At 43.0% G+C, this 15,063-nt stretch overlaps 1 protein-coding gene across 3 annotated transcripts in view; it reads left to right on the top strand.

Moving 5' to 3' along the window:
* The window catches only part of LOC146783837 (P2X purinoceptor 7-like), a 580,759-nt gene extending 566,161 nt beyond the window's left edge, over window positions 1-14,598 (top strand). For all 3 annotated transcript variants that reach the window (XM_085635364.1, XM_085635362.1, XM_085635363.1), the window contains one exon: window positions 10,914-14,598. In XM_085635364.1, the coding sequence (XP_085491490.1) occupies window positions 10,914-11,351 (438 nt within the window). In that variant the 3' untranslated portion in view covers window positions 11,352-14,598. The remainder of the gene's footprint in view (window positions 1-10,913) is intronic.
* Window positions 14,599-15,063: the final 465 nt, after the last annotated feature.

The following is a 15,063-nucleotide window of genomic DNA, read 5'->3' as shown; positions in this document are numbered from 1 at the left end:
GAATTTTTCGATAGAAGAAGACTGCTAGATTGTTGCATCGTGTAAGAGCTCCTTCTGTTGTAGCAGGTTTTTAAGGAAGAGTGATAAGGTATTTTGCAATGCGAAAAATCTCCTTAGGAGAGTTTGCCGCTATGCTGATTTTCTCATCATAGAAAATTGTTTGGGCGATTTTAATTTCAGATTTATATAGCCTGATTGCTTTCCTATACTCCACTTTCCTAGTTTCTGAGAAGTCTTGTCTCCAACTCCTCTCTAATCTTCTGCAAGACTGTTTTAATATCCTTAATTTCGGGGAGAACCAGGCAGCTGTTTTCTGTCTAATTTTTTTATGGATAGGTTCTTTAGGAAGAACTAGGTCAAGGGAGCTTTGGATCCAGGTATTGAAAATACTGTTGGCCAGATTGAGATTAGGGTCCATAGACGGTTTTGTGTTTTCTAGGGCAGCCATCCAGTCAGTGGTGGACAGCCTAAACCATTTTCTTCCCAAGGTAGATGTTGTTTCCTAGGAGGGTGGTGGCATAGTGGTATCCCAGGTTAGAGGGATTAAGAAATGATCCGTCCAAGGGAGTGAATAAAAGATGATCTTTCAGTCCTGCACAAATCATTCCCATCATGTGTGTTGTCTATTTCTTGGATGTGGTCATAGTTCTTACCTTAAAAACTAGTTGTTGGTGATCTCTGTGCGTCAAGCTCGACCCTCTGCTGCACGTGTCCCATCCTGCTGCATCTGTAGTGGTGGTAGTTCCTCATCTAAGTCTGAATCTGGCTATGTTGATGTTGGGCAGAGCCTTCATCATGGCTATGTTGTGGAGAATGGCACATGTGGCAATGTAAACAACCATTACCACGAATCTTTTATCCCGTATACCATCACCCCGCATACCATGACAACGCAAATACCATTACTCCACAATGCCATTATAACACATGGCATTACATTTTATATGCTTTTACCACGCATGCTTTTACAACGAAATTCGTTGTAAATGCATGAATGGTAAAAGCATTTGTTTTTTAAATGTAAGTATAGGGTCTGGGGTTGGGGTGTAGGGGTATTTGTTATGGGGGTTCAGGGGTAATTTTAGGGTTATGTGTATGTTTGGGTTTTGGGGTACTGGGGTAATTTAAGGGGTCAGGGTGGGTTAGGGTTTTGGGGTGTATGGGGTAATTATAGGGTTCAGGGTGTGTTTAGGTTTTGGGGTGCAGGGGTAATTTTGTTTTTGGGGTGAATATATAAATATATAATATGCACTTTTACACAGTTTATGACTTCACCACGCATGCATTTGCGTTGTAAAGGCATGCGCGGTAAAGTCATATTCGGAGTGAAAGATTGCAGTGTAATGGTATCGCTGAGCAGTTGCATTTTCGTTGTGAAAAATGCGGAGTGATGGTATGCAGTATGAAAGTATGTGGGATAACGTTGTATATTCATGTGGCAATGATTTTACAACAGGTCTTGGGTCTGTAAAGCAGTCCTCCAGCAATTTTGTGGAGACATCTGTATCAAGATTTGAGTATTCCAAAGGTATGTTCTATTATTGATCGCATTGTCTTATGAGCCCTGTTGTACTGCCTTTCACTTCTAGTCCTTGAATTCAAGAATGGTGTCAGTATCCAAGGGTGCAAGGCATATGCACTGTCTCCTTAAATAATATGACAAGGAGAAACCATTGGGTCACATTACAAACTCACTTTTGGACACTGTATCAATTGAGATTGCAATTCTCTTACCAACTAAAAAGCTATCGCCAAAATCTCCCTGAGACAGTTGGTTATGTATTCCACTGTGACAGAACATGAACGAGTCATGTGTGCTCCTTAGGAATCTGGCTATAAGGTCAGTTATGATGCATGTGACATCACACACTTCCGGTAGATTGAGTGAATGGGTGCTTTTCCTATTTCTATAAATGAATTAATTTTCAGAGGGGGACATATGGCATTATGTGTGCCATCAACACAGCCAATTACATTGAGAAACCGTGCTTCCCGGCTAACCATTAATTTTTCTGTTGCAAATATTGGGGAGTATTTGGAAAATGTATATATTGATTCACTTTGCTAACCATGATGTCCAGAAACCTGGGGAAAAAAACCTGGAATATGCACTTCGTACACTCCCCCTGCCACTGCTGTGACTCCCTGGTAACTGCCAGAAGCTGCGGTGGGATTGCATTGCTTCTAACTGTTGGGTCTTCTGCTGGGTTTGTAAACCAGTAATTAATTCCAGAATTACCACACTACTGAGTCAGTACTTCTCATATATCTCCTCCTCAGTCTGTTCAAAAAGGGTGACCCTCACCCTAAATATCCTCTCCTGTCTCCTCTTCCTCCTCTGTCTACCAGCTAAAATCCTCATCAAGACATACAGAGCCTCCTTTCTGAAAGAGCCAGATGCATTTTCGGTGACTTTCATAGTTTACACCTTGTTACCACTTGATAGAAATTGATGGTAATTGCATTTCCTGAATGGCCATTTTGCGACTATTTGCAATTAGGAAATCCTTTGTACATAGTGTTAGCAATTCACAATTTGAATATCTCAATTTGCGAAAAGGCGCGCCAAAGGCAAGCCCGTCTGCGCCCGTCCGCGCCTGGACCGTGTCCAGCGCCAGAACCCCTGGCCCCCGTCGAGGACAGCCCACCAGACGGATCTATGATGCCTCCACACACTCAACACCGGCCGGACCCCCGCCTGCCACCGAGCAACCCAGAAACGCACCCACAGACCCTTCACCTGCCAATTCACCTGCCTCCGCTCCTCCCCCCCACCTGCCGGACCAAGCATCAACAACAACTACCTCAAGTGCATCTTCCTCAACACACGCTTCGTCCACAAACATGCCGTCGAACTCTGGAACCTCATCGACACAACAGCATGAGGCCCCCCGAAGATGCTGGGGCAAGATCACCACCGACCAGCTCACCACCTCCCTGAGCCAGAACCCCCCCAGCAACACAACGGACTCCAACGAAGCAGCCCGCAACCTCACACAGTGGCTCACCAACTGCGCCGATGCCCTTGCACCAATGAAGAATGCCCCCAGCAGACCAGGCAGCAACAAAGCCTTGTGGTTCACCAACGACCTCAAAATTTCCAAGAAATCCTGCCGTACCCTCGAGAAAGCCTGGCGCAACAACCAATCAGCAGAAAACATGACAGCCCTCAAGAACGCCACCCGCAAACACCACCAGCTGATCCGCACCACCAAAAAGACAACATTCAAGGAACGGCTGGATAACATCACCCACAACAGCAAGGAACTCTTCAGCATCGTTAAAGATCTCTCCAACCCAAAAGCCAACAACAACGACATCACGCCCTCGCAAGACCTCTACGACTCACTCGCCTTATTCTTCCACCGCAAGATCGCCGTCATACACAACAGCTTCGGCGCCCACACCACGCTCCCAACCACGCTCCCAACACCCCTACCACCACCCTCCGCACCTGGACCCCTGTCAGCACTGAAGACACCACCCACGTGATGAACACCATCCACTCTGGCTCCCCAGTCGACCCCTGTCCACACCACATCTACAACAAAGCCGACTCCATCATCGCACCCCAACTCCGGAACATCATTAACTCCTCCTTCGCATCTGCCACCTTCCCAGAAAGCTGGAAACATGCGGAGATCAGCGCCCTCCTGAAGAAGCCCACCGCGGACCCCACGGACCACAAGAACTTCCGCCCCATTTCGCTCCTCCCGTTCCCCGCCAAAGTCATCGAGAAGATCGTCAACAAACAACTAACCGCCTTCCTTGAGACAAACGACTCCCTCGACTCATCACAGTCAGGTTTCCGAGCAAACCACAGCACCGAGACCGCCCTCATCGCAGCTACCGACGACATCAGGTCCATGCTCGACAATGGGGAAATGGCTGCCCTCATCCTCCTCGACCTATCGACCGCATTTGACACTGTCTGCCACCGCACCCTAACTACATGCCTCCACCACGCCGGTATCCAAGGAAAAGCCCTGGAATGGATCACCTCCTTCCTCGCCAACAGATCCCAGAGAGTCCGCCTTCCTCCCTTCCACACAGCAGCCACCAAGATCATCTGCGGCGTTCCTCAAGGCTCCTCGCTCAGCCCCACCCTCTTCAACGTCTACATGAGCCCCCTCGCAGCCATCGCACGCCAACACAACCTCAACATCATCTCCTACGCTGACGACACCCAGCTGATCCTCTCCCTCACCACCAGAGCCAGCCTCCAGGAAGGAATGAAAGACGTCGCGGAATGGATGAAGCTTAGCCGTCTGAAGCTGAACACGGACAAGACGGAAGTCCTCATCTTCGGACCATCCCCCTCCGCCTGGGACGACTCCTGGTGGCCCCCTGCTCTGGGCACCGCCCTGAAGCCCACAGACTATGCACGCAACCTGGGCTTCATCTTGGACTCCTCCCTCACGATGACCAAGCAAGTCAATGCCGTCTCATCATCCTGCTTCAACACCCTGCGCATGCTCCGAAAAAGCTTCCGGTGGATCCCCACCGAAACCAGAAAAACAGTCACCCAGGCCCTCGTCACCAGCCGACTGGACTACGGGGACGCACTCTACGCAGGAACCACAGCCAAACTACAGAAAAGACTCCAGCGCATACAGAACGCCTCTGCACGACTCATCCTGGACATCCCCCGCCACAGCCACATCTCCGCCCACCTAAGAGACCTGCACTGGCTCCCCGTCAGCAAGAGGATCACATTCAGGCTCCTCACCCACGCACACAAAGCCCTCCACAACATGGGCCCCAAATACCTCAACAACCGCCTCACGATCTACACACCCACCCGCCAGCTCCGATCCGCCAGCCTCGCCCTCGCCACTGTCCCACGGATTCGCAGAACCACCACCGGGGGAAGATCCTTCTCCTACCTAGCGGCCAAGACATGGAACTCCCTCCCCACCCACCTACGGCTGACCCAGGACCATCTCTCCTTCAGGAAGCAACTCAAGACCTGGCTCTTCGAGCAGTAGCAGCACCACCCTCCCAGCGCCTGAGACCCTAGCGGGTGAGCAGCGCGCTTTACAAATTCATTGATTGATTGATTGATTGATTGATTTCCTTTTTAGGGATTCTCAAAATGGGATTTCTACATGATGGATTCCACCACCTATAATGTCTTTGGTACGTACTGAAATGGCATTTTGCATTTCCTAACGGCCTGAAATTGTGAATCGTACCGTTAGGAAATGCAAAATGCCTTCGTACATATGTGCCTAATTTCTCTTCATGTTTCTTGTTTATCATTATCAGAAAGTGGTACAACCTACTCCGGGTTGCCCCCTCTCCACCTACCACTTTTGGTTTGTATCCTGTCAAATGACATTGATTAAAGAGTGGCTTTTCACTTTCTGCCTGTTTAATTATTTCAATTTCAGGCACTCAGAATTTATTAACTCGTAAATTGTGAACTAATAACAAAAATTACAGTTCTGCTCCTCGTTGTGATATTGTTCATTTGGGAACATATTGTTGCTTTTATATGATAACTTGCTCGCAAATTGTGAATTATAATGGGCTACAGTTGTAATGGTAGTTGAAAAACATTATTTTGCCTTGCTGGGATAGTCTCAGTAGAATTATTTGGGTTTACTTGGTTTCATGTTTTGTCTGGGGTTTTATGGTTTTTTAAAAATTGTTTTATAACTCATAAATTGTAAAGTTTGAACTAAACTATGAAATAAAATAACTAAAAAATGAAACCGTATCAATAGTTAAAAATTTCGCGGTTGGACTGACATCCCCACTCACCCTTTGCTGAAGGAATGCTGTTCACATGCCAGTCAGGTAAAAGAAAACAGCTGTTCACGCTCTACCTTGCCTTCTGGTTTGCAACCAGAGCGTTCCGACATTGTGTGAGGTTTGTATCTTGTTAGTGAATTTGGAAAAATACATGGACATGAGGCTAAATGTGTGCCAGGAAAAATGCAGCTTTTAATTCTATGTGAAACCGATCACTCCCATTTTGCAAAGAGACATTCAGGTTTGGGCATGATAAAGCTAAAGAACGGATCAGTGGAAAAAGAGCAAAGTGTTCCTTTAGATGTGCCCTTGGAACTGTAAGCGTGAAATGAATGGCGCCTCCATTTTGTTGCAAGTATCCAGAGAGGCAGGTGAGATTCTGAAGTGGGAGTATCTTGACTGAATATTTATCAGAGTTGGCTCATTAGTTGTCTTATTGGCATTTGTGGTAGCGCATATTCTGCCATTGGTATGGCTTCGAGGCGCTTTTCGCAGTCTGGTGTGTGTTAATCAATCAATCAATCAGGGGTTGGTAAAGCGCGCTACTCACCCGTGAGGGTCTCAAGGCGCTGGGGGAGGAAAAGCGGGGCTGCTCCGGTCAGTCGAAAAGCCAGATCTTGAGAGCCCGTCTGAAGGTGTTCAGGGTTGGAGAGCATCTCAGTTCTACTGGGAGTGTGTTCCATGCTGTGGCTGCGGTGTAGAAGAAAGCTCTCCCTCCAGCTCTGCTTTTGTGGATGCAGGGTCCGCGTGCTTCCATGGTTACCACTGGTGATAAGTATCTGATTAGGCTTATGATGATGTTGTGGTTACTGAACCAGGGGGTTCCATCAAGTGTTTAGGTAAGTAACACAAAAATTACATTTCTCCATGCATGTGTGTATGTTTGTGAGTGTGCTTGTGAGTGGTTTAGAGTGAATGAGATTGAGTGAAAGTGTGTATGTGAGTGTGTTTGAAAGTCCAAGGGGCATATGTATCAAGCGAATTTTTAGTCGCAAATGCTGCGATTCGCAAAATACAGCGTTTGCGATTAAAAATTCGCAAAACGGGATGAATTAGGCAAATTCCCAACGCAAATTTAGGAATCGCTAATTTAGCGATTTCTTAAGTTTGCGTAAGCATTTAAGAAATCGCAAATTGCGATTTCTTAAATGAAATGTAACACTCACCAAAGGATTGCGATTAATCCTTAAGAAATCGCAAATTACCACCAACTACTAGTTGGTGTTAATTTGCGAATTCTTTTAAAAATGCACGTTTTGTAATTTTACAAAGTGCCACGTGACGCACATACATGCCCTTAGGGCATGTATGTGCGCCATATGACCACACATGCTAATTTCAGGGGTGTATCAGGGTGTCATCTTGACACCCTTGCACCTTTGAAATTATTCTCAAATTGCGATTAGCAAATTGCGATTCGCAATTTGAGAATTACTTCCCATACATTCCTATGGGTCTCCTGGCCCATAGGAATGAATGGGCAGGTATTCCTTAATTGCGATTTCGCAATTTGCTAATCGCAATTAAGGAATTTTAAGAAATCGCAAAAATTTTGCAATTTTTTAAATACATCCCGTTTTGCAATTCTCAAATAGCGATTCCTTAAAAATCGCTATTTGAGAATCGCAAATGGTGATGTTGATACATATGCCCCCATGAGAGTGAAAGTGAGAATCTGAGTTTGAGAGTGTGTATGAAGAAGTGAGTGTGTTCGAGGAAGTGAGTGAAGGAGTATGAGTGCGTTAGAACGAATGATTGATTGGAAGTTGTGAGAGGAAGTGTAAGTTAGGCAGGGGGTGTAGCTATCAATGGTGTAGCAGTAGCAACAGGGCCCAGAGACAGTAAGTGTGTGTAAGTGTGTTAGTTAGAGAGAATGAAAACTATTCAGTATGAGTATGTTTGTATGGAAGAGTGAGTGGGAATGTGAATGAGCAAGTGAGAACATGTGAGTTAGAGTGAATGAGGAGACCGAGACGAAGGCTCAGATTATCAAACCTTTTACACAACGCAGCACAGAACCCAAGGTTCCTGCATTGCATCAGAAGGAGAGAGCAGGAAAGCGTCATTTCCAATGCTCAATTTGAGCCGTTGCTTCCCGGTGCTCAGAACTTGCACTTATTTCTCAACACCGGCACTAATTACAGTATACCACATGGTGGAACTGTCTGTTTAATTATGATATACGCATAACAACAGTATTTATATTTCATCATCCATTAAAAATGACAATTCAGACTTTTCCACGACGTTCTAATAGCTTTGCTGGCTTGGACTAGTCTGAATTGCCACACTTGTAGGAGTAGTTTGTTGGCCAGTAGTTCAGTTGGTATTGTTATTGGCAGCCCTGGACGGGTCGATGGGTAGTGCACGCTGCAGTGGCTTCCTAAGAAGGGCCCTTGGCCTTCCTTTTCTTTACAAATCAAGAACTGGTCATATCTACAAATATATGGCACTACGCTGTGCTGGTGCGCAATTAGTCTGCCAAGCACCACACACACACACTTGTGTGCCATAGAGCGAAGGTGTCTGCGTGAGTCTAGCATAGGTTTTGTACTAGGAGGGTGCCCTTCATATACAAAATACTATGCTTTAACTAACTTTAAAACTTGCCCTACTTCAGATGTGTGTTGTACAGTTCAACCCACTTTCAAAGAAGGAAACGTTAGGGAAAATAAAAATTTTGCACAGCTTTATGTTTCTTTCAGGCAACTTTCCAGCGGAACTTGGTATAAGTTAGGCACATTTTGAAACAATGGGTTGAACTCCTGGCTGGTACTACAGCCCACCACTTTCAAAGAACACAAACCGTCGCTGGTTTACGCGCTTGCTAGGTAAATGACCCTAACTCTTACCTAGCAGGTGGATGTAAATTACATGCTCCTCTCTCGCTCTGTCATGTCTTTCTCTTTCTAGGTACTCCATCTTAAATGTTTTGTACAGGGTTCTCCAAAGTCGGTCCTGGAGGGCCCGATGCATGCCAGATTGTTAGCATATCCCCATTTAGATAAATATAGTTATCTTAAAATCTGACATGCATCCGTCCGTCCTGGACCGACTTTGTAGAACCCTGGTTTAGAGGGCTAAGATACATGCAGGAGGTGATGAATCTAAGTTCACACCCTGTGGTGAGCAGGGGGAATATTTCTAGAGAGGCAACAGTCACTATTCAGTTACGTAACTACTAATTGATGGCAATAGGTTGGTTGCACATCTTCCTCTGGGAAATGATGAGAATTCAATGAATTTCTGAATTATATTATAATCATTATTGCGCTCGGAGTAGCAAAACAGCATTTCCTTAAACCAAACATGGTTCATTTGACAGTTAGACTTTTAGCTCCAGCTACTGTGGACATATCATCTGTAGGTTTGCAACAGGCTAACACCAAGGCTGTAATGTTATCATCATGAGATGTTTCACCCAAACTAAGTCTTGGATGAAGTTGGATGATGGTGGTGGTGCCCTTCTATTACCAGATATGTTGCACCGTTCTCTTTGGTTTACTTGCGTTTTACAACAGGCCAGGACATGTCTAGCTCTGGATTCATATCTGTGAGTAGAACACTGCTGGATGTGTCAGAATGTGGGGCAATTACCTAGCAGATCTCTTCTCTTGGTTCCTGTGCACCCGACCCGTTTGTGTACGATGCATGGAAAGTTGGACTCCAACCTGTCTGAGTAGAAAGCTAGAGACTCCCTACCATTCTCTGAAAGGTGCGGTTGTCTTTCTTGTGACCAACAAGACTTCTAAATTCTGTGCTCTTTGAAGTTAATAATTCTAGAACACTGACAGGCCACAAAACCTGCACTTGACCACGTCTAATCTGCAGAAGATCCTGGTGGTGACCAGTAGATGAGGTCAGATGCAGTTTTTAAAACTCAATCTCCCTCTTACAGCATTGGTCCAAAAGCGCCTAGACACCCAAGGGTATTAGTGCGCTATACAAATTGTAACAGAACATAACATAACCAGGGGTTGAAAATAAATAATGTTCAATAATGTGAGAAGGGGGTAGGAAGTGCTTGTGGGCATTCATGGCTCACCCAGCTAAAAGCATCAGCCAGTGGGATGTGGATGTGGTGGGGGCAGGTCTATGGGTTAAGCAGCCTCCTTGTAAATCAATCTCTCATGCCACGGATAGTGAGTGATGGCTTCCGCCACTCCCCGCTGGACCAAAATCGAGTATTCGAAACTCATACCCACCACAAGTTCCCTAAAATAATTACTATGGTGCATACCGACAAAAATTAAGCACAGTTCTTGTGGAATCTTTATATGCATATTCTTGAAGTTTTATCAAACAAGTGTGTATCTCTGAATCCATACAGTTAGAACACACAGAGTACCAGCATGTAGGCAAAATTTACATTTTAGCTCATTATTTTGCATAATTTGAAACAGAAAGAGTTAATAGACATACTAAAGAGCTCAGTTATCTACACAAAGAAGCAGCTGACCCATAGTTGGACAACATTTCAAAGACTACTCTCATTTCTTGATTTTGCCGTTTTGTAAAGCACATAAAAGGCCAAATAGACATAAGAGCACTTTACAAATCAAGCAAAAATTACAATATGCAACAGTGAAACGCAAAACAGTGTAGAGATTCCCAGGAGCCATGGGTACAACAAAGGGAATTACAAAGAACAAAGAAAAGTAAAATAAAATATGTGTATTAAGGTGGGAGAAATAATAACAACGTAATGGCAAAATAACAAGATCTGGCTACAATATAAAGTGCTCTGCAGTTAAAGGAATGTAGACAATATTGTACAGCTTTGGAGCACAAAGATCCTCATCAGGGTCATGCAATGGAGAAACCACTTCTGGAATCCTAAGGAATTTTAAGTAATCTTACAACCCTGCACTTTCTATGTTCTTCCTTATAATTGTCAATGTCATCATTTTGATCCTGCCTGTTGAATTGCCTTTTTAACTGCGTTCTACAGTTTCTATTTTATTTTTAAATAAAAAAATTAAATAGAAATTAAAAACTATAAAAGAACCTGTGTTTGTTATTCAACTTTTGAGAGGAAAGGGTTGCTACTGTATAAAAAAAAACTCAAGGACTGTACAGCTCTGAAGGGTTTCACAAAGCTAATGCAAGCATGCATTTTGTGCACAGTGCCTTATCTAATGTTTGTAATTTTTCAGTTGCAGAGGAACAGCAGCAATATGAGAGACGTTCAACTGCCGGTTCTTGTTTCTGAAAAACCGGAAGAATTGTCGCTGCTCAACAGGTCTGAAAAAAGCGACCCCAAAAGCGTGCCGTGGTGTGTCTGCGGCAGGTGCCAGCTTATGAAAGAAAGGAAGGAGCAGCTGTGTTGTCGGAAGAGCATCGGCCCATGCGTCACCACCGCCCCGCTCTTTGTACGCCTCGTCCTATCTAGGCCGACGCTAGAGTTCATTCTACTCTACAAAGAGCCTTTATTGGACCTGCACAGCACCGACATCAGCGATAAGTTGCGACACTGTGCGTATGAGCAGTACATCCACTGGCGGTTTGGTTCCGACGAGGTTGAGACCTATGCTGTAATACCAAGCTGCTGCAAACAGACAATTCGGGAGATGTATCCAAGCAAAAATGGATAATACTCCACTTTTTAGAGATTTGTTACTGCACGGTGCATCAGAAGCCCCACAGCCCCCGAAACCAATCACTTCTATATTGTGCTACTACTGAATATATTTGTGTTATTCACTAAAGTTATTGCACCACATTTTTTATAGCATTACAGAAATAATAAGATCATCAGAATAAAATATTTCTGTCATTGGGCTTTATGTAGAGGTTGGTGGAGCAGAGCATTTGCCAAAAAGTGCCAGATATCCCAGTCACATTATTTACAGTGCTGTTAATGTCAATGCACTCTTAATATAGTAGAATGGACATTTCCACTTTATGGCAGATGTCCCTCATCCACCCAGTTCTAAATAAGAATGTGTTTTATATTGTAAAATGTTTTTAACGGTTCTTAATTAGGGATTGCCCCCCAATCAGCTTGGAGAATGGGTGCCAGGTACCATCTTGGGCCTCCCGTAATGCTTCTCTACTGCCTTGGTGCTGATGCTAAACTGACCGATCATGTTGTTGAACCTGCGGCGTTCCGACAACAGATACTCTACTACCATATACTCACCTGGGCCCATAAACACACACTCGAGTAAACCGCTGGAGTCAAAGTTTCTTGTGTGATCACAATATCAAGATTAGTTATTCGCCATTCCTAACCAACCTCTCACTGATCAAAAAGTTCTTTCCTCTGGTCAATGGACCATTAGTTGAACTAATTGATGGTGAGAATGAATATATTTCTAAAACTTGTCTATACCTTGAAGTAAATAACCACAGATTTGGGTACGTTTTAAATCTTTATCTAAATTTATTTCATGTGACCCACTTCAAAAATACAGTACAGTCACCATCATTCATAGGAGAGAAAATTCAATTAATCAATCATCAAACACATACTTCAAACTTTTGCAATGACGTATGCTCAGAAAGGAGAGGACAAAGATATAAGGACATCTGCAAATGCACGAAATTACATTTACAAAGAATGGTGTGAAGAGCAACCCCCTGGCCAAAGGGCTGGTAAGGGTCCCCCGGGATAGTTCAGGAGACAAAGACTTCAGGAAAAGAATTCAGGACAGGATAGATGACCTCTTTAACACCGATGGTCGCGTCACACCCCTCTATGACACTCTCTTCCTCCTTCAGATTCTTCCGCGATCTTCTTATCTAACCCAATTAAATTAGGATAGAGGGCTCTGCATTCGGCTTCTTCATCAGCATCTCACAGCGTCTCTCCCAGCATCAGCACCTCCCGCAGCAACAGCATCCCAAGTCGTGCTAACTAACTAACTAAAGCTATCTCAATTATAGCTTTCATTCATCATGTACCACCCACTAAAGTTTCAATATCGAAAAAATACGAAATCTAATTGGTCAGGCAAGGGGGGAAGATCATCACACCATGCTTACATATCACTTTTTCAGTTGAAGAAATACTCTTTGTTAGTCTTTTCCATACACCGTCACCCTCCAGTTCTTTCAAATTTTCATGAAGTTTTGTAATATTCTTAATGTACCCTCTGATTTCCTTACTTTTATCAGGTATGTAAGTGCAACAATGTTGTACTTTCAGCATTTTACAGACTCCGCCCTCTTTTGCCAATAAGATATCTAGCACAAGTCGATTTTGTAAGACCATAGACCTAATTGCAACCATCTCCGTATTAATCATCAAGAAACCCCCAGCAGTATCAGTCGAGAGACGATCAACTACTGTTGACAATTGACAAATTCTATGTGAATTTAGAATGACTCCCACTGAAGGTATCAATGCATCAAATATGTCACCTAATATTTCTGAAAAACTAGCTCTCTTTCTTCGTATAAGTTCATTAGTGTTTTTATTGCTTCCAGTGATTCTTTTTACATGATATATTTTCGGAAAAACTATCCCGAAGTAGCAGCTTCCGTACCACTGTGCAGGTAACTTATAGTAAGCATTATTCCCATACACATAGTAAACCCCAGGAAATACTGGATCACTTCCTCCGTTTAGTCCCCAACCTCCCAAAATCAGGAAGTTATGTTCACATTCACTGGAACCAATAAATTCGTTTTTATAATCTGTCTTTAATCTATGGAGGCAGGTTTTCCCTTTCTTCACAAAGTCTAGGTACATCGCAGCATGAGCTTTGCCAGCTGTATAAATTCCTTCTTACCATGGAGGTACATGGGTTTTCTGTTCACCAGCTTTCCTTTGGAAATCCTATCTCCTTTCTTCAACTAATTTCAAAAACACTTTCTCTTCTTCACGTAATGTACATGTTAAGTTATTTTTGTGTGCCTTTACTATATCTGTTGACTTCATTGTTGGGAAAAATTCACCCATAAACTGTGCATCCGGACTACTAAACACTGGATTCATATTCCTTTGAATAGGAAGTTCTGAAAATACTACATCTAAGTTTGAATAATAATACTGAAGTTTTCCTGTTCTATACAACAAACTTGCTAGTATACTACATGAAATACCATATGTTAAATGTAAATGGTGATATGTAACTCCTTCTGACACTGAAGCTGGTAATTTCATACAAACGTAACAATCATTAATCTCCATTTTATCTACAGATTGAAATAACAAATTTGTTAAAACATTTATAGACGTGTCATTATCTGATACTGTGTGATGTAAATCTATTTCATCTGTTGCTTCTAATTCTACCCTATCTCCTTTCATGGTGGCTGTTTTCTCATTAGTATCTGTATCATTCTTCTTGTCTATTATCATTAAATAAGGAACTGCTACTGTTAGAAATAGCCATACTGCGATCACTAATAGAATGCTACATATGCAAGCTCTACAGCATCTTCGTTTAAAACTTTGTTTTCAATCAATTAATCAATCAGGGGTTTGTGCACTCAAGGAAAAAGTCTTTTCAAATATCCCAAAGATTGTTTCTTTATTCTTATTCAAATCCAAGGACAGTCAAACTCAGCCAACGCGTTTCGTTCTTAAAGAACTTCGTCAGGGCTGTAAATCAATACAAATAAAAACATACATGTATACAAAAACACTTCTTATACCACATAAAACACAACAACCTACATTGCCAACAGTACATATATATCATGACAATACCATATATTACATACAAATGATTAAAATAACAGCACAACACCAAACACAAACATAATAAGTCTCACAAATAAATACATTATATACAATTTGTACTAAAAGGGGGGGGGGACATATTAGACAAATGTACGTCCAGGACAAAGGTAAAACTATCACAAAAAAAAAAAAAAAAAAAAAAAAAACAACATACATATCCTACTTCAACATGCATGTTATTCAATGTTCTAAAAGACGAAAACTACCATTTAAAGTGTATATAAATGAAAACCTAAACCATAAGTGAGTTTATAGATATACAATAGGGAGATGTAGGGGTATGTATGCCTATTGGCTGAGTTTGACTGTCCTTGGATTTGAATAAGAATAAAGAAACAATCTTTGGGATATTTGAAAAGACTTTTTCCTTGAGTGCACCGTCCCTTTGTCAAATACAAGTTTGTATATCTGGTTTTCCAGTAGAGCACAAGTGCGGCCTGCTCTGGATGTGTCTTTGCACCAACTAAAGAAACTGCATTTCGAACTAGGATTTGGTGTGCTTAACATTGGTCAGCCGTACGGGTTTTTTTGTTCATATCAATCAGGGGTTTATATAGTGCGCTACTCACCGGTGAGGGTCTCAAGGCGTTTTGGTCGCTCAATTACTTAATTTT

This window comes from Triturus cristatus, chromosome 11 (assembly GCF_964204655.1).
Source record: "Triturus cristatus chromosome 11, aTriCri1.1, whole genome shotgun sequence".
NCBI lineage: Eukaryota > Metazoa > Chordata > Amphibia > Caudata > Salamandridae > Triturus > Triturus cristatus.
Note: the sequence above shows the minus strand (reverse complement) of the source record. Positions and strands in the feature narration are given on the sequence as shown.